The sequence below is a fragment of the Chiloscyllium plagiosum genome, chromosome 21, assembly GCF_004010195.1.
Source record: "Chiloscyllium plagiosum isolate BGI_BamShark_2017 chromosome 21, ASM401019v2, whole genome shotgun sequence".
Classification (NCBI taxonomy): Eukaryota; Metazoa; Chordata; class Chondrichthyes; order Orectolobiformes; family Hemiscylliidae; genus Chiloscyllium; species Chiloscyllium plagiosum.
In genome coordinates, this window is record NC_057730.1 from 52,278,216 (window position 1) to 52,301,059 (window position 22,844).

The 22,844-nt window shown below is 39.4% G+C and overlaps 1 protein-coding gene across 4 annotated transcripts in view; it reads left to right on the forward strand.

Annotated features, from left to right (window-relative positions):
• The window catches only part of wdr90 (WD repeat domain 90), a 73,627-nt gene extending 53,122 nt beyond the window's left edge, over positions 1–20,505 (forward strand). For 2 of the 4 annotated variants that reach the window (XM_043712081.1, XM_043712082.1), the window contains exons 31-43: positions 618–739; positions 3,226–3,382; positions 5,947–6,137; positions 12,003–12,171; positions 12,251–12,362; positions 12,601–12,772; positions 13,565–13,687; positions 14,241–14,421; positions 14,610–14,740; positions 15,148–15,291; positions 16,552–16,677; positions 17,522–17,606; positions 19,913–20,505. In XM_043712081.1, coding sequence (XP_043568016.1) covers positions 618–739; positions 3,226–3,382; positions 5,947–6,137; positions 12,003–12,171; positions 12,251–12,362; positions 12,601–12,772; positions 13,565–13,687; positions 14,241–14,421; positions 14,610–14,740; positions 15,148–15,291; positions 16,552–16,677; positions 17,522–17,606; positions 19,913–20,100 — 1,901 coding nt within the window. In that variant the 3' untranslated portion in view covers positions 20,101–20,505. The other 2 variants (XM_043712080.1, XM_043712083.1) reach the window with 2 other exon arrangements.
• Positions 20,506–22,844: the final 2,339 nt, after the last annotated feature.

The window sequence follows — 22,844 nt, forward strand, 5'->3', positions numbered from 1 at the left end:
TTTTTGCACTATTTCAAATATACCTCAAATAAGCTTTCTGTGATATTTTATTGAATCATAATTGGATCTAAATTGCATTTTAGTTCTGATAAATTCATTTATTATTGAGCTGTTCAGACCAAGATTGAGGTTTAATCCCTGTTTTATACTAAATTAGCTGATTCCAAAGTTTTGACAACAAGAATATCACAACACAATGGAGAAAGAAATAACCAGGGCTCCAGTACTTGTCCTTTTTCCAATGGTGTCAGTTGGAAAGAGCACCTACACAGATTGATTTAAGGTTGTGAAATAAGGATAATGGAGCTCATCCCTCAGCAAATTAGTGAAAAGGGTTAGATTGTAATTCAATATTCAGGTTGAATAGCCTCAGGTAAAATTATTCTTGTACATTTTGGTTGATTCACAATTTAAAGTCAATTTCATATATTCAACTTGTATACCAAACCTTAAAAAAAATCCCTCTGAAACACAGCTATTCTACAGCAAGTTGTTACCTACGTCTGATTAATCAATTTGTTGGATTCTGTTTATTAGTGACCTTGTAGTTCTGATCAAAAGTTTGGACAATGTTTGTGCCATTATTTTTGGTTAATCCTTCTGTCTCTTTCTCCCAGCGCTATTTGCATATTCTTGTGGCTGTTTGGTGGTGATTGAGGACTTGCATTCTGGATCTCAGAAACACTTAACTGGTCACTTGGAGGAGATCTCTACACTTGCAGTTAGCCATGATGCACAGGTAGAATTGTGGTACCTCTACACTTGGGGTAGAATTAGTGGAAATTTAATCTTGTCACCCACTGGGATACTTTAACATACATAAATTAATAGTGCTGCATTTGGTCACTAATCTACTGATGATGAAAATGTCTTCAACATGGGTTGCAGGTAGTGCTTCCTCAATCATCAGTAAGTGACTTTTTTTTTTAGGCTTTTTAATCTACTAATCTATATCGTATGTAAAAATCTCTCCACGCTGATAAATTTGTCAGAGTAGGAAAGAAAAAGATAGTGTGTTACTCTGTGTTAAAATTAATTCAGTGATTTACAGGAGTAGATTTAGGACAGAGATGAGGAGGAACTGCTTTTCCCAGAGAGTAGTGAATCTATGGAATTCTCTACTCGAGGAAGCAGTAGAAGCAACTTCATTAAATATATTCAAAACACAGTCGGATGGGTTTTTGCATGGTTGGGGAATTAAGGGTTATGGGGATAATGCAGGTAGGAGGAGCTGAAACGATGAATAGATAAGCCATGATCTTAATGAATGACCGAGCAGGTTTGATGGGCTAAATGGCTTATTCCTGCTTCGATTCCTATGTAACTTACAGTCATCAATAAGTATAATATTGTCAATTAATAATCTTTGATTTGAAGAAAATATAAAAGCATAGAGAAAAGATGCAGGAGTAGGCTATTTAGCCCTTCATGCCTACTGCACAATTAATGTAATCATGGCTGATCATCCTACTTAGTATCCTGTTATTGCTTTCGCCCCATACTCTTTGATCTCTTTGTCCCTGAGAACTATAGTTATCTCCTCCTCGAAAATGTTGTGTTTTGGCCTCAATTCCTTTGTGTGGCAGAGACTTCCACAGGCTTATCACTCTCCAGGTGAAGAAATGTCTCTCATCGCAATTGTAAAAGACCTACCCCGCCCTCCAACTATTCTCCTTAACTCCAGTGAGTATAGTCATAACCGATCTAGTGATGCTTGATCTATCAGTCCTGCTGGTGAGGCCACACCTGGAGTACTGCGTGCAGTTTGCACACGCTCCATAGTCAAACATCCTTCTTCAGATAAGGAGGCCATAACTGCATGCAGTACTCCAGGTGTGGCCTCACCAAGGCCCTGTGCAATTCTGGTAACACATCTCTGTTCCTGTGGTCAAATCCTCTCACTATGAAGGCCAACATTACCATTTGTTGTCTTCTGCCTCCTATACCTGCCTGCTTTACTTTCACTGAATCATGTAGAAGGACACCCAGGTTTGTTGCAACTCCTTCCTTCCCCATCTATCACAGTTCAGATAATCTGCCTTCTTGTTTCTGTAACTAAAGTGGATAACCTCTCCTTAATTGACATAATACTTAAGAATATTTAAAAGTAGGAGCAGGGGTAGGTCATCTGGCCCGTGGAGCCTATTCCACCATTCATTAATATAAGGGCTGATCTTTTTGTGGATTCAGTTCCACTTGCTCGCCTGCTAACCCTAACCCTTAATTCCTTTATTGTTCAAAAATCTACGTATCTCTGCCTTAAAACCATTCAACTGCTTCACTGGGCAGGGAATTCCATAGATTTGCAACCCTTTGGGTGAAGACGTTCCTCCTCAACTCAGTCCTAAATTTGCTGCCCCTTATTTTGAGATTATGCCCGCTAGTTCTAGTTTCACCCATAGTGGAAACAACCTCCCTGCTTCTATTTTAACTATTCCCTGCTTAATTTTATATATTTCTAAAATAAGATCGCCACCTCATTCTTCTAAATTTGAATGATAATAGTCCCAGTCTATTCAATGTCTGCTCATAGGTCAACCCTATCAAATCCAGAGTCAACTTAGTGAACCTCCTCTGCACCCCTTCCAGTGCCAGTACATCCTTTCTCAAGTAAGGAGACCAAAACTGTACACAGTACTCCAAGTGTGGCCTCATCAGTACCTTCTACAGCTGCAGCATAACCTCCTTATTTTTAAACTCCATCCATCTAGCAATGAATGGCAATATTCCATTTGCCTTAATTACTTCCTTAATACTTACCTGCCATACATTTACCTACACGCACAAGAAATATATTTGCCATTTGTTGTGGGTGATCAATCCTAATAGGGGCTGGTGCACCTATAAATTTAATCAAATGACATGGATGGAAGGTTTGTGACCCTTTGAAAATTTACATTTTACAAGTTCAAGTTGCAGAATTTAAGCAGGCCATTAAGTATGCCTTAAACCATACTCTTTCTCTTTGTCTTGGTATTAGGTGGAAGAGCAACAGGCTAAGATAATACGATCTGTCTTTCCATTTGCCCCTCACAAAAACAAAGAGCGATTTTTTTTTCAGAAATGTTCATGTTTTGTACACACTTCTTCAGTTTGTAGTTGAACAAAATGTTTCTTGGAGTAGAGTCTTAGTGAAGTTATTGTGTTTGAGGATTTGTTTTAATTAGTGATTTCATTCCTTAAAAATTTGATTATCTTATTTTTGCTGTTTGTTCTGTCTGGAAGGAGCTTGCCTCAGCCTCAGGAAATCAGAATAAGACTAGCTGTTCTATCTTCATTTGGAATGTGGTGGGTGGCTCCTGTAAGATAGTTCTGTGTCAGCACACGACAGAGGTACAAGCCATGGCTTACTCCAGAGACGACCGGCTCTTCTTGTCTGCTGGTAGGTTCAGATGCACTGCTTTGCACTTGGGATAGGTTTGTTCATGTATAGCTGTATTTAGTAGGGATGGACAATAAATGCTGACACATCCAGCAATGGCCATGTACCATGAGTGAATTTTTTAAAAAATATTAATAGTGACTACAATAATGACAACACACTTCAGCAGATTTTTGGATCATTTTATGAACCATCACCTTCCACCTTTAGCAGAGTGTTTGAACGTTTTTAAAAAAAAGGACAAGTTTTAAACCTACTGAATTTGCGTGCTCAACAAAGTATATATTAGAAATGTATTTGTTAAAGGTACAGCTTATTAATGATCCAACAAGTTGTGCCACAGAAGTATTAGGACAAAGATTCTGCATTAATTAGAACAGCTGCATTGTTGGAAAAATAAGCACTAAACTTTGGCCATGTTCTTATTGGCCAGATCAAGACAAAGTACTTCTGGATTTTTATTGTTCTTGGACAGTCACTTTTATTTTTTTAACCTCAATGAAAATTGAGTTGATTTGAAACCATCAAAGCATTGATGTTTGAGATTACTGTTACCATTTCTCCTCTTAATTTTTTCTCATTTAGTCAGCAATCAGCTTAATGGTTCTGTGGGAAAGATATCTCTCATCCCATGCTCCAGTTGCAGAGGTGTTATATATAAATAGATAATATTATTTTGAAACAGCAATTTGCTACAATGGAAATAGCTGATTTTTGAAAATAATGAGATCAGTATTGTTCCAAGTATCCTTGTAAACTTTGTGCAACAGTTAATTTTATTCAGCTGTTCTTGTTTGAAAATGAAAAATCAAGCTGAGCCAATGCAGTTCTAGTAAATTGGCTATGCTGAAATTAACATTTCTTGTACCTTATAGGGGGCTCATTAGTTCAGTTGGCTAGATGATTAATGTTTCCCTCAAATTAATGCTAAGAGCATGATCCCAGTTCATCTTTAGGTAGACAAAGGGATTGTCTTCCACCAGTATCATTAACAAAGGAAAAAAACAAATTGCTAGAGAAACTCTGCATTCTCCACAGATGCTGCCACATCTGCTGATTTTCTCCAGCGATTTCTGTTTTTCTTTCAGATTTCCAGCATCTTTTTCATCTGTGCCCTGGTTGTCCTCCTGACTGTTGGAATTTTGAGCGTCATCTCTTGTCAAAAAAAGAGAAATAAATCCATTATGAAAAACAATGCTTATCAACAACATACCCTCACTCATCAAGTTTATTTACCAAAAGAAAAGCACTTACGTTGCAAAAACAAAGTCTGGTTATGCTTTTGGTATCAGTCTTGACTAATTTTGTTACTTCTTCGAAATGAATCCAATGCAAATTGTTTCCATTGCTAATGGAAACATCCAAAAGCAAAATTCTGCAGATGCTGGAAGTTTTAAAGTTGAGCCAGGTAGAAAGAGTGGGGAAAAAGTGAATAGAAAATTTTGAATTTTTGCACAGCCATGAAGAGATTAGGGATGTCAGAGTAAGCCAAGAAGCAGGGGTTGCTCCACATGCTGTGAAGTTTGAACCACCCAAAACCAGGCTAATTGAGTGACGTGACTTCCAGTCAAATATGGGACACGGAAGAAGAGGTTGTGGGCTGAATTTGGTTTTGATCCCTGATCCTGTGAGAGTTGAGGAGGGGGACAGGGATTCAAGATATTGACTGGTTGGATGGGGAAGGGGATGATTGAGTGTCTGAAAGTTTGGAGAACAGAGCTGTGGAAAGTTCTGGGGTGTTGCGTGCCTTTGGAGGAGATCAAGGGCTAGGGATGGGCTGCATTATGGTGGGGGTTTTGATGGTCAGATATGCTGGATCTGACACGCAACTGCAAAGATCCTCATCTGGGGATCCTGCACTACTTGCTGCCTCATAGCTGCTGGATTTGTTGGACCTCAGGAAATACAGGCAATCTGGTGTACCTTTGAAATGGGGGTTAAATATGAGAGACATCATCTTGTTTTAAATAAATTACCAGCTGCTTTGCATCCTACTACTAATGAAACTAGACATTGGATGGTTTGCAATTGTTTTATAAGACTTCAAGATTAAAATCCACCCTCTCACTGTATCAGGTGATTAACATGTATCAGGTGATTAACATGTATCAGGTGATTAACATGTATCAGGTGAATTCACATTTAAATTGGCTGAGAATTAAAACAAAATTATATCAAATGAGGTGAGACATCAGATGTTTAAAAAAAAAAAATTCAAGCATGAACAAACATTCAAAGCATTATTTGCAGTGCCAAGCTTTGAGTGGTATGGTACTGTCTGCAGTTTGCCACTTGATATCACCCTGAGTGGCCTTGCATAATGACAGACCTATAAACCAAGTGATTATATAATGGATCTTTGTAATAACAATATTGCAGTGTAACCATTTCACTGTAGGTTTTATAATTTGTAACATATTTGTCTTTGTTCCACAGTCAACCCAAAAGTCTTAACTTATTTTAGGTATAGAAATGGTACTGTATTCTTCAAAATTTAAATTAGGTGTACGTGTTGTAACATGTTCCCAAAGGTTTCTAATGTTGATTGTTCCAATCTTTTCCAGGAGATTACAGGGATCTCACAATTGCTCTATGGGATACAAGGAATTATGAGTTGTTAGCAACAACAAGAGTCTCAAATCCTGTCCATGATTTAGCATTTGACCCAACCGCTGTTAATGAATTTGCCTGTGTTGGTGTCGGAGGAGTGCATTTCTGGCTAGTGGAGCAGACTGGTGATGAGGTACAACTCAAGGTCAGTTTTAGCAATAGAATGTATTTATTGATTTTTTTTTTAATAAAAAGGTGTTTACGACTGGGTTTGTCCTTTGTGTATTTTGTTCATTCTGTGCATTTCACAAAGATACAGTTGACTAGCATGACATTAACTTTCAAGATTTGATGCAGCTTTACAATTATGTTTCATGTGAAAGAGCAGCATGTGGTGACTAACTTGCTAAATAATATCTCTGCCTGTCTCATTGTTCATGACCTAAAATATTGCATCTATTGGTGATCTCTGGTCTTGTGTGTTCTGGGAATCTACCATTCTCACCCTTGTCCCTTCTTTTTCTGCTAAAGGCATTGCCTTTAAGTATAGTTTATGGCTAACATCTCTCTTGTTATTAAAAAAAATCCTTCATTTGTCAAGATAAACAGCAAGCATCAGAATGCAGTAATTGGCCAGCCCTTACCTAATCTCATTTTATAGTAAAGTCATTGAGTCAAAGAGATATACAGCATGGAAACAGACTCTTCAGTCCAACTTGTTCATGCCAACCAGATATCCTATGTAAATCTAGTCCCATTTACCAGCATTTGGGCCATATCCCTCAAAACTGTTTCTATTCATATACCCATCCAAATACCTTTTAAATGTTGTAATTCTACCAGCCTCCACCACTTCCTCTGGCAGCTCATTCCATACACTCATCTCTCTTTGTGTGAAAAAGTTGCCCCTTAGGTCCATTTTATATCTTTCCCCTCTGACCTTAAATATATGCCTAGTTTTGGACGCCCATTCTGGGGAAATGACCTTGCCTATTTACCCTATTTGTCCCCCTCATGAGTTTTTATAAATCTCTCACCCCTCAGCCTCTGACATTCCATGGAAAACAGCTCCAGCCTAGTCAGCCTCTTCCTATTAGCTCAAACCCTCCAACCCTGGCAGCATCCTTATAAATCTTTTCTAAAACCTTTCAAGTTTCACAAATTTCTCCCTATATAAGAGAGACTAGATTTTCATGCAATACTCCAAATGTTACCCGTATCTCAGGAAGGACATACTGGCCCTGGAACGTGTTCAGAGGAGATTCACGCGAATGGTCCCAGAAATGAGCAGCTTAACATATGAGGATCATTTGTGTTTATACTGTATAGAGTTTAAAAGGATAAAGGGGGGTCTACTTGAAACTTACAGAATACTGAATGGCCTGGACAGAGTGGATGTTGGGAAGATGTTTCCATTGATAGTAGAGACTAGGACCCGAGGGCATAGTCTTAGAGTAAATGGAAGGTCTTTTAGAATAGTGATAAGGAGAAACTACTTCAGCCACAGAGTGGTGAATCTATGGAATTCATTGCCACAGAAGGCTGTGTATGGCCAGGTCATTGAGTATATTTAAGACAGACAGATTCTTGATTTTAAAGGAGATCAAGTGTTACAGAGGGAAAGCAGGACAATTGGGTTGACAAAGTTATTAACCATGACTGAATGACAAAGCAGACTCGATGGGCCATATAGCCTAATTTTTGCCCCAAGTCTTATGGTATTATGGCCAAACCAATGTCCTGCAGCAGCTGCAATGTGACCTCCCAACTAAGGTTTAGTGGAGGAGCAGGCTGTCCATTTCTTTGCCTGGCAACTACTGTTTCTTGAATTGCCTGCCCAAAGACAACTCCAGCCCTCAGTGTCACAACCTCCACCTAGGGTAAGTCAAGGCAGATGAACTCAGGGCATGGTTAGGAACATGTGACTGGGATATCATAGCAAATGCAGAGGCATGGCTCAGGGATGGACAGGACTGGCAGCTTAATATTCCAGAAGACAAATGCGATAGGAAGGATAGAAAGAGGGGGCAAGAGAGGAGGGATAGTATTATGACTGTACTTAGGGAGGATACATCTGGAAATGCATCCAAGAAGTTATTTGCGTGGAACTGAGAAATAAGGAAGGGATGATCACCTTATAGGAATTGTATTATAGACCCACCAATAGTCTGCAGGAAATTAAGAAACCAATTTGTAAGGATATCTGTTATCTGTAAGAATAATAGGATAGTTGTGGTAGGGGATTTAATTTTCCAAACATGGACTGGGACTGTCATTGTGTTAGGGTTTAGACAGAGAGGAATTTAAGTGTCTATAAGAACATTTTCTGATTCAGTATGTGGATGTACCTCATGGAGAAGGTGCAAAACTTGACCTGCTATTGGGAAATAATAAGGGCAGGTGACTGAGGTGTAAGTGATGGAAAAGGATAGACCAGATCTAAAAGATGAAGTTCTAAATTGGAGGAAGGCCAATTTTGACGGTCTTAGGCAAGAACTTTCAAAAGCTGATTGGGGGCAGATATTCGCAGGTAAAACAGCTGGAAAATGGGAAACCTTCAGAAATGAAATAACAAAGGTCTAGAGACAGTGTATTCCTGTTTGGGTGAAAGGCAAGGCTGGTAGGTGTTGGGAATGCTGGATGACTAGAGAAATTGAGGTTTTGGTTAAGAAAAAGAAGGAAGCTTATGTCAGGTATAGACAGCAGAGATTGCGTGAATCCTGAGAGTATAAAGGCAGTAGGAGTATACGTAAGTAGGAAATCAGGAGGCCAAAAGGAGAATAGAGCCCCGCAAGGATCAGCAAGGCAGCCTATGTGTGGAACTGCAGGAGATGGGGGAAATATTTAACAAGTATTTTACATCAGTGTTTACTGTGGAGAAGGACATGGAAGATATAGAATGTGGGGAAGTAGATGGTGATGTCCATATGATCATCTGTATCCTAGAACACTGGGAACCTAGGGAAGTGATTGCTGGGCCCTTTGTTGAGATATTTGTATCATCCACAGGAAAGGTGCCGGAAAACTGGAGTTGGCTAATGTGGTGTCACTATTTAAGAAAGGTAGTAAGGAAAAGCCAGGGAACTATAACTCGGGCACGTTGTTGGAGAGAATCTTGCAGGACAGGATTTACATGCATTTGGAAAGGCAAGGACTGATTTGGGATAGTCAATATGGCTTTGTGCGCAGGAAATCATGTCTCATGATCATGATTCAGATTTTTTAAGTAAAAAAGAGGATTAATGAGGGCAGAGCGGTAGACATGATCTGTATGGACTTCAGTGAGGCTTTCGACAAGGTTCCTCATGGGAGACTGATTAACAAGATTAGATCTCACTGAATACAGGGAGAGCTGTCCATTTGGATACAGAACTGGCTCAATGATAGAAGACAGAGGGTGGTGGTGGAGGGTTGCCTTTCAGACTGGAACCCTGTGACCGCTGCTGTTCCACAAGGATCGGCACTGGGTCCACTGCTTTTCGTCATTTATATAAATGATTTGAATATAAACATAGGAGGTATAGTTTGTAAATTTGCAGATGAGACCAAAATTGGAGGTGTAGTGGACAGTGAAAAAGGTTACCTCCAATCTTGATCAGATGGGCCAATGGGCTGAGGAGTGGCAGATGGAGTTTAATTCAGATAAAGGTGAGTTGCTGTGAGTTAAGGCAAACCAGAGCAGGACTTAATGGTCAGGTCCGAGGGAGTGTTGCTGAACAAAGAAACCTTGGAGTGCAGGTTCATAGCTCCACGAAAGTGGAGTTGCAAGTAGATAAGATTATTGAAGAAGGCATTTGGTATGCTTTCCTTTATTGGTCAGGGCACTGAGTGCAGGAGTTGGAAAGTCATGTTGTGGCTGTTAGGCCACTTTTGGAGTATCGTGTGTATTTCTGGTCTCCCTACTATCAGAAGGGTGTTGTTAAATTTGAAAGGGTTCAGAAAGGATTTGCAAGGATGTTGCTAGGGTTGGAGGATTTGGGCTATAGGGAGAGATTGAATAGACTGGGGCTGTTTTCCCTGGAGCGTCTGAGGCCGAGGGGTGACTTTATGTAGTGGTTTATAAAATCATGAGGGACGTGGATAGGGGAAATAAACAAAGTATTTTCCCTGGGGTGGGGGACTCCAGAACTAGAGGGCATAGTTTTAGGGTGAGAGGGTAAGAATATAAAAGGGACCTAAGGGGTAACTTTTTTCACGCAGAGGGGATGCATGTATGGAATGAACTGGCAGAGGAAGTGGTGGAGGCTGGTACAATTACAGCATTTGAAAGGCATCTGGATGGGTATGTGAATAGGAAGTCTTTCGAGAGATATAGGCCGATTACTGGCAAATGGGACTAGATCAGGCTCGGTCCTAGGATATCTAGTCGGCATGGATGAGTTGAACTGAAGGGTCTGTTTCCGCATTGTACCCCTCCATGACTCGAAGGAGACAGGTCCCTGACTCCATCCCAACAAAGCAATCAAACCCTATGGTGTTAGCACCAATCTGACCCAATCCCGCTGTCCTGCCATTGAGAAAATGTACTTGATTTGGAATACGACTGATCTTTTTAGAATGATGCCCACCGAGTTCATATCTCAGCATTGACTGACAATTGAACCTGGTTTACTTTGATCATTATTCAATAGATGTCACAATGACGGGTTTTGTCACTTTTTCCATTTAAATATTTGGCTTTCATAAATTCTAGATAATAGCCATGTGTTAAGCAGACCAGCATTGTAATATGTATTGCAACTATATTTTTAGATTAGATTACTTACAGTGTGGAAACAGGCCCTTCAGCCCAACAAGTCCACACCGACCTGCCGAAGCGTAACCCACCCAGACCCATTCCCCTACATTTACCCCTTCACCTAACACTACGGGCAATTTAGCATGGCCAATTCGCCTAACCTGCACATTTTTTGGATTGTGGGAGGAAACCGGAGCACCCAGAGGAACGGGGAGAATGTGCAAACTCCACACAGTCGCCTGAGGTGGGAATTGAACCCGGGTCTCTGGCGCTGTGAGGCAACTGTGCCACCGTGCCGCCCATTTCTAAAAGCATTACAGATATACCTACACAATGTAAGGACTACAGCGGTTCAAGAAGGCAACTTTCCACCACCACCTCAAGGAAATTTATTGATGGGCATTAAATACTGGTCCAGCCAGTGATAACCCCAAATCATGAAAGAATAAAACTAAAGATACTGTACTGTCTTGTTTTCTTCTTAGCACCTTTAATTTTTCCTGTCCCTCTTTGCTTTTAGGATCTTTCCTGTCTCAATTTTTAAAAAAATTCTGATCCAGTCCCTATGCTGGAAAGCACTATACTGCTCTCATATAGTTGTCTTTTATTCTTAATGTATTGCTAATTAATGTGAAAGTAAGGATTGATGCAAAAAATAACAGGTTTGTGCAGTGAATAAAACATATAAACAGAAGACTGAAAATTAGGCCATGTGTGTGCCACCTGAAAGTTTAAACTTTAGTAAACCATTAAAAGGCATCTCATACTGATATGAATTGAATAATTCCTGGGTTTCCTTTTAAAAATGAAATACACCATGTGTGAAATTCCACTGTTGTCACTCCCATCAATTTTTAATCTCCATTCAGGAAGAGACAGAAATATTTAATCAGCTTCTTGCGTGCTGGGTTTGATTTATTTAGTTCAATAACTGTGCAGTGTAGCGGAACAAGATGATTAATTGATCAGGTGTTGTTCTATACCAGTGTTATTAGGGCAAGAAATATTTTTCAGCTATAACCAGTAATCAGTGTTTTAATACTGAAATTATTCTCTCATTGAGGCAATTATTTTTTGAGTTAGAAACATTTCGTCCGTAATGTGAAGGCAAGGAGCAACCATCTGACTTGCATCATGTGCTATTTTATAACTATCTTCTTCTGATCATGAATGGACCCTGATTAGTTGATATTATGGTTCATTACTGATTTACATCTGAAACATAGCTTCCTGTTCCCAGATCAGATGCATATCCAATCAGTTCCTCCAAGCAAGAAAAATTTTGATATTTGTTCTCATAATTCTGAATGTTGTAGGTAATTTTGTTCATAGGTTCACAGAGTCTCAATCCCAGATGAAGTTGGTGCTGATGAACTCACTGCATTGTGCTATAACAGTGATTCAGTTCTTTATACCGCTACCAACACCGGGAAAATCTGCGCATGGGACACCCAGCAGAATAGGTGTTTCATGACTTGGGATGCAGATGAAGGAGAGATTGGTAAGTATGAATACAATAAGGTGCAGTTGCTAATGGAAGGTGATATAGTGCTATACAGTGTGCAATTCTTCTGTTACAGGGATTGTGCAGTGTCGAAGGTATCGCCTGATGACTGGCAGTAACACAAAGAAAATCCGGCTGTGGGCAGTCGCTGCAGTGCAGGAGATGAGACTTGAGGGCACAAGAGCAAGGTGATGATGCTGGAATGGGGCATGTCACTGTTCGGCATTCATGATCCAAGTTATATTTTTACTGAAATTATTAAATAAGTAAGAGTAATTCTTGTACATTCAGAAGCTGGTTTATATAGAGCAAAATTCTACTAAAATGCATCTGTTCCAATGTCATAATGTGATAGTTTGTCTACATTATTTGTGGTTGCAATGGATAAATTCACAATGATGTTAATGGTTCTGATTTTCCTTTCAGGTCAAATTCAGTACTCCTGGAACATGAAATGATTCTGGATGGTACAATAGTCAGTGCAGTCTTTGATGATATCATGGACATGGGTATTGTGGGGACCACAGCAGGAACTCTATGGTATGTAAACTGGGCTGAAAACACCAGCATCCGACTTATCAGTGGCCACAGAAACAAGGTAAGATAGCTTTCAAGTTGCTTAAATATGAGACTAGTCACAGCCTAGTAGTATTCAAACATGGAGAAGTTTAATGAGTACCCTACTCCATTTCGTCAGAGCTGCATTGAATGGAAGCTAGAACGGGACAGTCACAATTTTACTTATTTTTTCTTTTTTTTGTGAAAAGCCCCAATGCTGATCCAGCTCCCTCAGAGCCAGCTCTCAGAGTGAACAGGATATCTGACACTCCTTTTTTTTTAATGTTTTAAAAATTACGCCCACACTACCGCCTAACTGTGGTAGTGCTCATTTTTTTTCCCCAGCACCCATGTGTGTGTGCAGGTAGACAGTCACTTTGTTGACTATTAGAGCCACCTTCTTATTTGCTGGTGAATAGAAGATGAAGGATAAGTTGTTAGAATTATTTTATCAGTAAAAGAATTAAAATGTGAATAAAAGTGTAGAGAAAATTGACCTCAATAGTTTTGCATTTGGCTAATTTGGACATTGGCATAGAACAAATATAAACACACTAAGTAAAAGAACGTTGCTAAAATTATTTTAAATGAAAGATTGTTTTCCTTAGAAAAATAATTCCATATACTTGTCTTTGCAGAGCTTTGTCTTGTTTGCATCAAATGCATGCACAGTATGTATTGTGCTATCACTCTTCAGAGTCTCTCACTTGGAAGGCAATGCAAATAAATTTCAACATCTGGCTCTCACTCGGGTTTAGATATTGCCCTGTTAAGTGTAAATAAGCAAGAGATTGTTGGGCATTTTGATTGTTTTATTTTTGTTTTTCTTCAGGTTAATCAAGTGACTTTTAGCCCTGATGAAAGTCATTTTGCTACATGTGCAGAGGATGGCAGTTTAAGAGTGTGGGTTATGCACACCACTGAGCTGGTTGTTCAGTTTCATGTTCTTAATCAGGTATATTACCAAAAGAGAAATGTACAGTGAGTAAGGAATAATTTGCTTTAAAATTGATGGAAATTTTTGTCAGCAATATCAAGGAATGTCACAAAGTAATCAACCACATCCATCATTTATTACATGTGAGCACATGAAATAGGAGAAGGGTTAGGCCTCTTGGCCCCTCAAATCTGCTCCACCATTTCAGTAAGATTGATCTGTTACTTCACATTCCCACCTTGTCTATAAAGAACCTAGTTACCTCTGCCCTAAAATATTCAATGACTCTGCTTGCACCATTTTTTTGAGGAAAAACTTCCCAAAGACTTAAGATTCTCTGTGGGAAAATATTTATTTTTATCTCTGTCTTAAATGGATGAGCCCTTTTTTTTTAAATCAGTGGAGCAGTACTTTTTGAATCTGCTAACCAAACATGTGAAGCATTGTGGATTCAGTAAGGCAGTTGTTTCATCAGAATGTATCATTATATTGTGAAGAGGTAAAACTGGATGGAAAAGCTGATCCTGTGTGAGAAAGCATTCACACTTAAACTTCCTCTGCCTTGTTCCAGAGCTGCTTGTGTATGGCATGGAGCCCAGCAGTTAACTTGAAGAAATCTGCTGACAAACAGCAAATTGTGGCAGGATATAGTGATGGTACAATACGTTTCTTTGGAGTGTTGAAGACTGAGATGGAATTAAAGATTCATCCCCATCCTGTAGCAGTTAATGCCATCGCGTTTTCAATGGATGGTATGTTCCCCTAGCTACTAATATAGAAAATATGCTACATAAATTAGAAAGTTGATCATAAGTATACAACATAAATGCATAGCTTTTTCCCAGAATGCCCATCAGCTATCATTTTAACACCAATTTACCAGTAGCCCTGACCTGGGGTGTATGATTAACACTGACAGATATTTCACATTTATCCCCAGGCGAGGTTATCATTTCAGGAGGTAAGGATGGTCTGATGGCTGTGAGTAGTTCTCGGACAGGAATCACTGTTCGTGTCATCAGTGATCATAAAGGCTCACCAATTACTGCCATCGAATGTACACGGAAAAAAGTAAGTTTAGGGTTAATAATAAGCTTACGGCACAAAATTAAATACAGTCAGTTCTGATAAAATGCTATAGTTCTGTTCCCGTGTAACCCCGCTTTGGAAGAAAATTGTGTAATAGCACCATTTAATCTAATAAGGCCAGAATTTTGTTATAACCAATACAAAAGTTTGTGTTCTACAAATAATAGTCTAAATTCTTCAATCGCATTATAGCCAATTCGCATTGAAGAAACGCACGTTATAGCAGAACTGACTATAGATTTGTTAACTTCAAATACACATTTGGTTGCTTGATACAATGTTCTACTGAGCATTTAGCATTTCTGCTGTTCACATGATTTCATTTAAATTTGGCGTAGGGTATGGAATCTGAACTTGGCACACTAAACTGTTATGCATTTCTTTTAAAGTATGATGAATTTGGACTCGATGGATGTGAAATGTGGTTGGCTGTCAGTTCAGATCGACGTGTTAGTGTTTGGGCTACTGATTGGCACAAAGACCAATGTGAGCTTATTGATTGGTTGACATTCCCAGCACCTGTTAAACCAGAGGTAAGTCTGACCTCCATCTTTTTAGCAACTGAGTAAAATGTATGCTGTCAGTATCACCACATATTTGCCAAATCTGTGACACCAGATTCTGTAACTTTTCTCATCTTTACAGCCTAATATTGTTTTAAGCGTTAGATATTACAGTCATCCTCACTTAAAGTTGTAGTCGTATTTCTGAAAATTGGAACTTGTAAGTGAATTATAATTTCCTTTAGAAATCTTTGTTAAAGCCAGACTTGGTTCCTTCAGGTATTTCTCGCCTGGGAAAAGCAGTATACGCGTTGAAATGCCAAATCATGTACACTTCACACTGTGCATTTTTACCATAAATAACTGGCAAAGTAAAACCCAGCCCCACCCATCACTAAATATAAGGGGAACAGAATATGCAGTAAGAAAGATTCCAAACTGCACTTTTAGTTTGACTGATTCCAACCAGTTCCTAAAGGTATCCCCTGAAGTCCCAGGACAACCTGCACTTACCAACCTCTGCCACTAGCTGGAGCCCAGGGCTTCAGTTGGGTTCAGTGCAAAGCCAGGAGATAAAACCCAAAGCATAAGGTCAGAAGAAAGAACGAGAGGTGAGCTCCAGAGGAGCAAGGTGGGAGGCGAGCATTAGTAAGGGGACTGTAAGTGAGGATTGTTGTGGGAGAATCATATGAACATGCAGGCCTCAAAAGCAGAAGTCCGTGGCAAATGACGTTATACTGAAACTGGCAAAGTTAAATTGATATAGATTCTCTACAGTATGGAAACAGGCCCTATGGCCCAACGAGTCCACACCGACCCTCTGAAGAGTAACCCACCTAGACCCATTCCCCTACCCTATATTTACCCTTGACTAATGCACCTAACACTATGGGCAATTTAGCAAGGTCAGTTCACCTGACCTGCACATCTTTGGATTCTGGGAGGAAACCCACGCATACACAGGGAGAACGTGCGAACTCCGCGTACACAGTCACCCGAGACGGGAATCGAACCCAGGCTCCTGGTGCTGTGAGGTAGCAGTGCTAGCCACTGCCACCCCGTGACACTACTATTTCGGTTCATATGAAATGATGTTAAATGACACGGCCTTAAGCGGGGGCATAACTTATGCATAAGTGTACAGTATCTGAGTTCTGATGAAGAGTCACTGGACTCAAAAATAAGGGCAGACCAGGGTTTCTTCTAACTAAATAAAGGTTGCAATAGAGAAAAGAATGTGTTTCAGATGGTCAGTTGTGTAATTTCAACATTTCTTTTTATTTCTGTCAGCTCTGTGACAAAAGTAGCCTCCCTCCAAGCCTGGCTGCTTTTTCACCCAGTCAGAGTGGGATAGTAGTGTATGTGGGATTTGGAGTGAAACCAGAGATCATTCTGTACAGTCTGTACAAAAAACAGGTATATGTCAATAACAGGTCTTCATTCAAACATATTTTTAAAAGCCTGCAGTGCTTTGCTTTTGCAGTGCGATATGTTAGTGCACCAACTATTGGCACCAAGCGGTTAGAAAAAACTTCAACACATATTCTTCACACTCAAGGATTAGAACTTTCTGCTGTTGGTAAAATTCCGAACTTTTGATTATTGAATTCCACTCTTTGGAATGTTTTTCTGACCTCTGCGTTGCTACTGCATTGCCCTTTGCTTCACTTTGTACATAGATTATCCAGCAGGTTCTATTCTGTTAGTATGGAGTTCATCCTGGATTGCACATTCTAACTGCATTGAATATTGAATTGCTGAGGTCACTTTCTTAATTTTATGCAACACGTCGGTTCACGTACTTTAAAGTAAGCGGGGAATCCTAATGGTTCTGCCCAGCTGAAGTCTTGTAATTCCATTCACTCAAAGTGGCCTAGATGTGTTTGGATTTCACTGCAGATCATAAAAATTGCTATAATTCTCTGGCGCCTCATGCTGCAACAACTTTACAGTCCACAATGCAATATGTATGTGATGCCTTATCTCTCAAAATTGTCAGGCCTAATTTTCTTCACCCTTTCTCATCCCTGGACAGTGTGTTCTTTAATCTTCAAATTAGAGCAGAGTATCCATTCCCAGTACAAACTCAATGGTTGGTTTCAATGTGGAATTGTTTCTCCAGCACATTTTATTGGTACAAAATCTGGTTTGAAGTGTCTACGGAGACAAGATTCAAGTTTGCTGAAATTGTTCAACCTGAACTGTTCGTCACATCACTCTTTTTATAAGTTAATGTCTTTTTTTCTGTATCTGTTTGAAGGCAATTAAAAAGATACCTTTGTCTCAGTGGGCCACAAGTATGAGCCCCTCTCCTGGAGGGCAGTATATTGCCATTGGGACCAATGGTAAGTTGGTGTTTGAACTGTGATTATCTGAGCCAGAGTTTCTCGCTGGTGATTTTTTGGAAAGTACATGTAATCACATACCCTCTCAATCAGTCATGAGTGTTTTAATCTTTGCACAAAATAATATTGTATGTACAAAAGAGATAAATGACTTTTAAATAACAGAGATACACACCATGGTCGAAAGGGAATTTAGCCATGCTGAGTTACTGAAAAAACCTGTTACAATTAAGAGTTAATCTACTGCATTTCCTTTCCGTTAGAATTAGAATGATATTTGTAAATGTAGGTATGTTTACCTCTGCTGTACAAATTCATGGCACAGGGGAATCGGAAAATAGTAGGGAGGAAAATATCCTAGAGAAAGGGAGGTTCTTCATCAGAACTATGAAGTTGATGAAAGGAAAGAAAAAATGAAAAAGGATCCAAATGTTGAACAAGCAACAACTGACTCCTGTGCTCAGTTAAGGAGTTGCTTAATTTGAATATCATTTTTGATAATCTCTTGAATAAGATAATGAACTTGTACAACACTTTTTATAAACTTTATTGCTTTGAGCAAATATGCCAAATGTTACAGAAACATGATTGATAGTTTTGACTAAATGGAATCAAATAACCAAGGTGCTTTGATGCGATGGTTATTACAGACAGGGCACTTCGAAAAGAACCAGCCTACAGTTTTGTAGTTTGTCTCTGTTCCTTCATTGTCCAATATTTTGGTTCAAGGTTTCTTGAAGTATCTTTCCATTCTTTTCACCGTTTAGCCCTAAATATAGATTATCAAAATCTTTCTTTCCTGTTTAAAGTTGAGCCCTGAGGCTACAGCACAAAACCTCTTTATGCCTCCTGAGAAGTGAAAAGATTAGGTAGAATGGGAATGTATGTAAACATTCATAGCTTTGTTTGCCAGTATGCTTTATTAGCATAAACTCACAAAATTTCAACACTTTAAGATCCACTAGGAAATTATATAACTTATCCCAGTTTTTGGTTTGAAATGTTAGTCATTGCATCTTTGTCATAAAATGCCTCAAGAAACAGAAAAGGCTCATAAGGGGCATGTGTTAACACGTTTGAAATGCTGAAATATCCTGTTTAAAATGGGAACCTTTTAAAATTTTTGTCCTCTCAGGTAGGATGTATAAAGCAATTCTGTTGCCTAGACTGAATCAGCCCATTTAGTAGAGACCTGAAATCAATCCTTATGCTTCCTGTTCTATATGGTACAGAATTTCCTTTTAATTGATATATTGACAATTGGAGGAAGGAAGTGAATGCACTGTAACCAAATGTGCAGGCAATGCAAAAATATGTGGAAAGGCAAGTTGCAAAGTTTACAGAGCAGCATTATTAGGTTAAGTAAGTGGGCAAAATGTTGGCAAGTGAAGTATAATTTGGGAAAATGTGAAGTTCATTTTGGAAGGGAGAACAAAAGAACAGTATTATTTAAACAGTGAAAAATTGCAGAAAGCTGCAACCCAGAAGGATTTGTATGCACTTGCGCATGAAACAGAGAAAGCTAGCACGCAGGTGCAGTAGGTAATCAGGAAAGCTAATGAATTTCAAAGAGCTTGGAGTATAAGTGGGGGGGACATCTTACCTGCACCTGTATGAAGTGTTGGTAAGATCACATATGGAGTTCTGTGAACAGTTTTAGTCCACTCATTTAAGGAAAGATGTCCTTTTATTGGAACAGTTCAGAGAACTTTCACTAGGATCATCCCTGGTATGGTTGGGATTGTCTTATGAGTAAAGGCTAAATAGTTTGGGGATTCCACTCACTGGAGTTTAAAAATATTGAAATGTATCGGATTCTTAAGGGGCTTGAGAAAGTAAATGCTGAGAGGATGTTTCCCCTCATGGGAGAGTCTAGGATCAAAGTCTCAGAATAATGGGGCACCTTTAAAACTGAGATAAGGAGGAATTTCATTTCTCAGAGTTGAATCTTTGGAATATCTAACCATGGAGGCCTGTGGGGGGAATACCCTTGTGTATATCTGAGACAGATTCTGAATCAGGTGGTGAAAAGTCAGGAAAGAGGACATGAGGACTGTTGGATCAGCCATGATCCCACTGAATGGTGGAGCAGGCTCGAGGGGCCAAATGGCTTAAACCAAAATAAGATACTGAGACTAGTCTAAAATCTGTTATTTATTTTTGTTTCAGTGGAAATGAGATTTTAATACCATCAGATAATTGATGTATTAAATAAGATTATTTGAAGCTTGAAATTTGGTACAAAATGCATTAAAGACAATGTTGCTACATATCCTAGACTTTCTAATGTTTCTGGTTTTATGCAGGGAGACTTCTGAAACTAATTCAGTACCCATCTGGAAAATTCCAGGAGTTTGCTGGGCATAATGATGCTGTTCACTTCAGTCAATTCACACCATCTGGGAGATTCCTCCTCTCTGTTGCGTACAATGAGGTGCTCGTCTGGGAGGTTCAGAATCTACAGCGTACTCTCACCCATGCACAATATCTCTAAGTTCTGACAGCAAATATGGAGGAGCTATTAGCTGTGTGACTGCTCATATAAATAACCCCCATTATAAAGCTGTCTGACCATCAGAAATTTAACTTCTTTCTTTTCATTGTAGAAGATTCATAATGTAGCTCAATCCAACCAGTTTTACAGTTCCCAAGATTGTTTTGTACTGGGATCTGCTAGTACAGGAGGGAAAATGAAGTAATGTAACATATTCATGTTAAAATCATTATTAAATGGTGTAGTTGGTGCACCACACACAAGGAGTTTTTAATGAATGGCTGCACTGAGAATTTTTAAATTAAGGTTAGCTCAAAGTTTTATTGCAAGATTCTACTTATGAATTAACAATTGTCATTTAATATTTTTATTATAAAATGATTTTTGTACTTTTTCCATAAATAAAACTTTCCAACTGTTATCCAACATGAGTGTGGATTTTGGATTTGTGATGACTAGTTCTGTTTAATTGGATTCGATGAAAACATTGCTCAAGAATTTGAGAAAAAAACCTGCGCCGTATTTTTACAACTTTGATCTAAACTAGTACTCCGTTTTAAGGGCATGTCGTTTGTGCTGTGCAGTTCAAAAAACATTGTCTATTCTGTGCAGTTCACTGCTTTGTAGAATAAAAATCCTACTCCATTTTGTGAGTAACAAAATTAACAAGTGTTAAAGGTAACAAGCCAGCAGTCAATCTTTTGTGCCTTCATCAGCTACCTTTTTCAAAGACTTTTTTCCTGCTCCTTGGATGCTGCCTGACCTGCTGTGCTTTTCCAGCACCACTTTAATCTAGACTCTGGTTTCCAACATCTGCAGTCCTTGTTTTTACCTACTTATTTCAAAGAGCAATCCAAGAATAATTGTACATTATTCTTTTTACTTATCTCTGCATATTTTGTTCTTTAAAATATTTAGTCTGTAATCCTTGTCCGAAGTGGCAATGCATTCTAATTCTATAATACTTGACATTAGAATTTTATGGTTATGATACAAAGTATTCCTTATTCTTCCTCTTTCATATTACTGGGCCTCCTACCTAAGAGGTAGGGATGGTACCACTGCTACAAGAGCCCCCACTTAGAGATGCAGTAGGTTTGAGAATGTCAATGTAAAATTTTCTTGACCTGATAAGTTGCACGACCCATTCCAGGTAGACATATGTTTTCATAGTTTTATTGACATTGCAAACTTACTAAACATTCTCCCTATATTCACATCCAAGTCATTTATATAAATGACAAACAAAAATGGACTCAGCACCGACTCTTGCAGCACACTGCTGGTCACAGGCCTCCAGTCAAAAAAACACCCTTCCATTGCCCTCTGTCCCCTACCTTTAAGCCAATTTTATATCCAAATTGGCTTCCTTGGTAATCATTCTATTATATGCAGAACCTTGTTGAATGCCTTGCTAAAGTCCATGGAGACGATGGAGAAAGTGAGGACTGCAGGTCTTGGAAATCAGTCAAAAAAATGTGGTGCTGGAAAAGCGCAGCAGGTCAGGCAACATCTGAGATGCAGGAGAGTCGACGTTTCAGGCATAAGCCCTTCATCAGGACACAAGGTGGCTGGAAGACTGGGGATTGGTTAACATGGTGCAATTATTTAAGAAATGTGGTAAGGAAAAGCTAGTTAACCAAAGACTAGTGAGCCTGACATCAATCATGGGTAAATTGTTGGTGGGGATTCTGAGGGACAGGATTTATGTGCATTTGGAAAGGCAAGGACTGATTAGGGATAGTCAACATGGCTTTGTGTGTGGGAAATAGTATCTCATTAATGAGTTTTTTGAAGAAGTGACAAAGGAAATTGATGAAGGCAGAACAGTGGACATTTTCTATTGGGAGTCAAAAACTGGCACTGGAAAATCACAGCGGGTCAGGCAGCATCCGAGGAGCAGGAGAGTCGATGTTTCAGGCATAAGCCCTTAATCAGTCCTTGCCTCAATCGCTTTCCCTGCCTTACTTCCCAAGGGACGGTCAGGTTTTGCAGCTTTTCTGTTAAGTACATCCACATACTGACTCAGAAAAGTTTCCTTTAGACACTTAACAAATTCTTCTCCATCCAAGCCCTTAAAACTATGGCAGTCCCAGTCTATGTTTGGAAAGTTACAATCCCCTACCATTGCCAGTATTATTCTTACAGATAACTAGTCTTCTCACAAATTTACTTCTCAATTTCCTGCTGACTATAGGGGGAGGGAGGAGGGGTGTATATATATAAAATCTTAATAAGGAGATCATCTCTTTCTTTCTCAGTTCCACCTAAATAACATCAGTAGATATTAGATTAGATTCCCTACAGTGTGGAAACCGGCCCTTCGGCCTAACAAGTCCACACCGACTCTCTGAAGGTTAACCCACCCAGACGCATTTCCCTCTGACTAATACACCCAACACTATGGGCAATTTAGCATAGCCAATATACCTGAACTGCATGTCTTTGGACTGTGGGAGGAAATCGGAGCACCCGGAGGGAACCCACTCAGACACGGGGAGAATGTGCAAGCTCCACTCAGACAGTGGCCCGAGGGCTGGAATCGAGCCCGGGTGCTGTGAGGCTGTTTTGCTAACCACTGAGCCACCGTGCCTTCCCGGAATACCCTCCCCGAGTACAGTCAGTCTGTTTTACCTGTCATGCTTTTGCATTGAAATAAATGCAATTTAATTTGTCAGTCCTCCCTCGTTTTCTGACATGCTCCTGCCTGTCTAGACTGTTTGAGTTGATCCTTTTCTCAACTG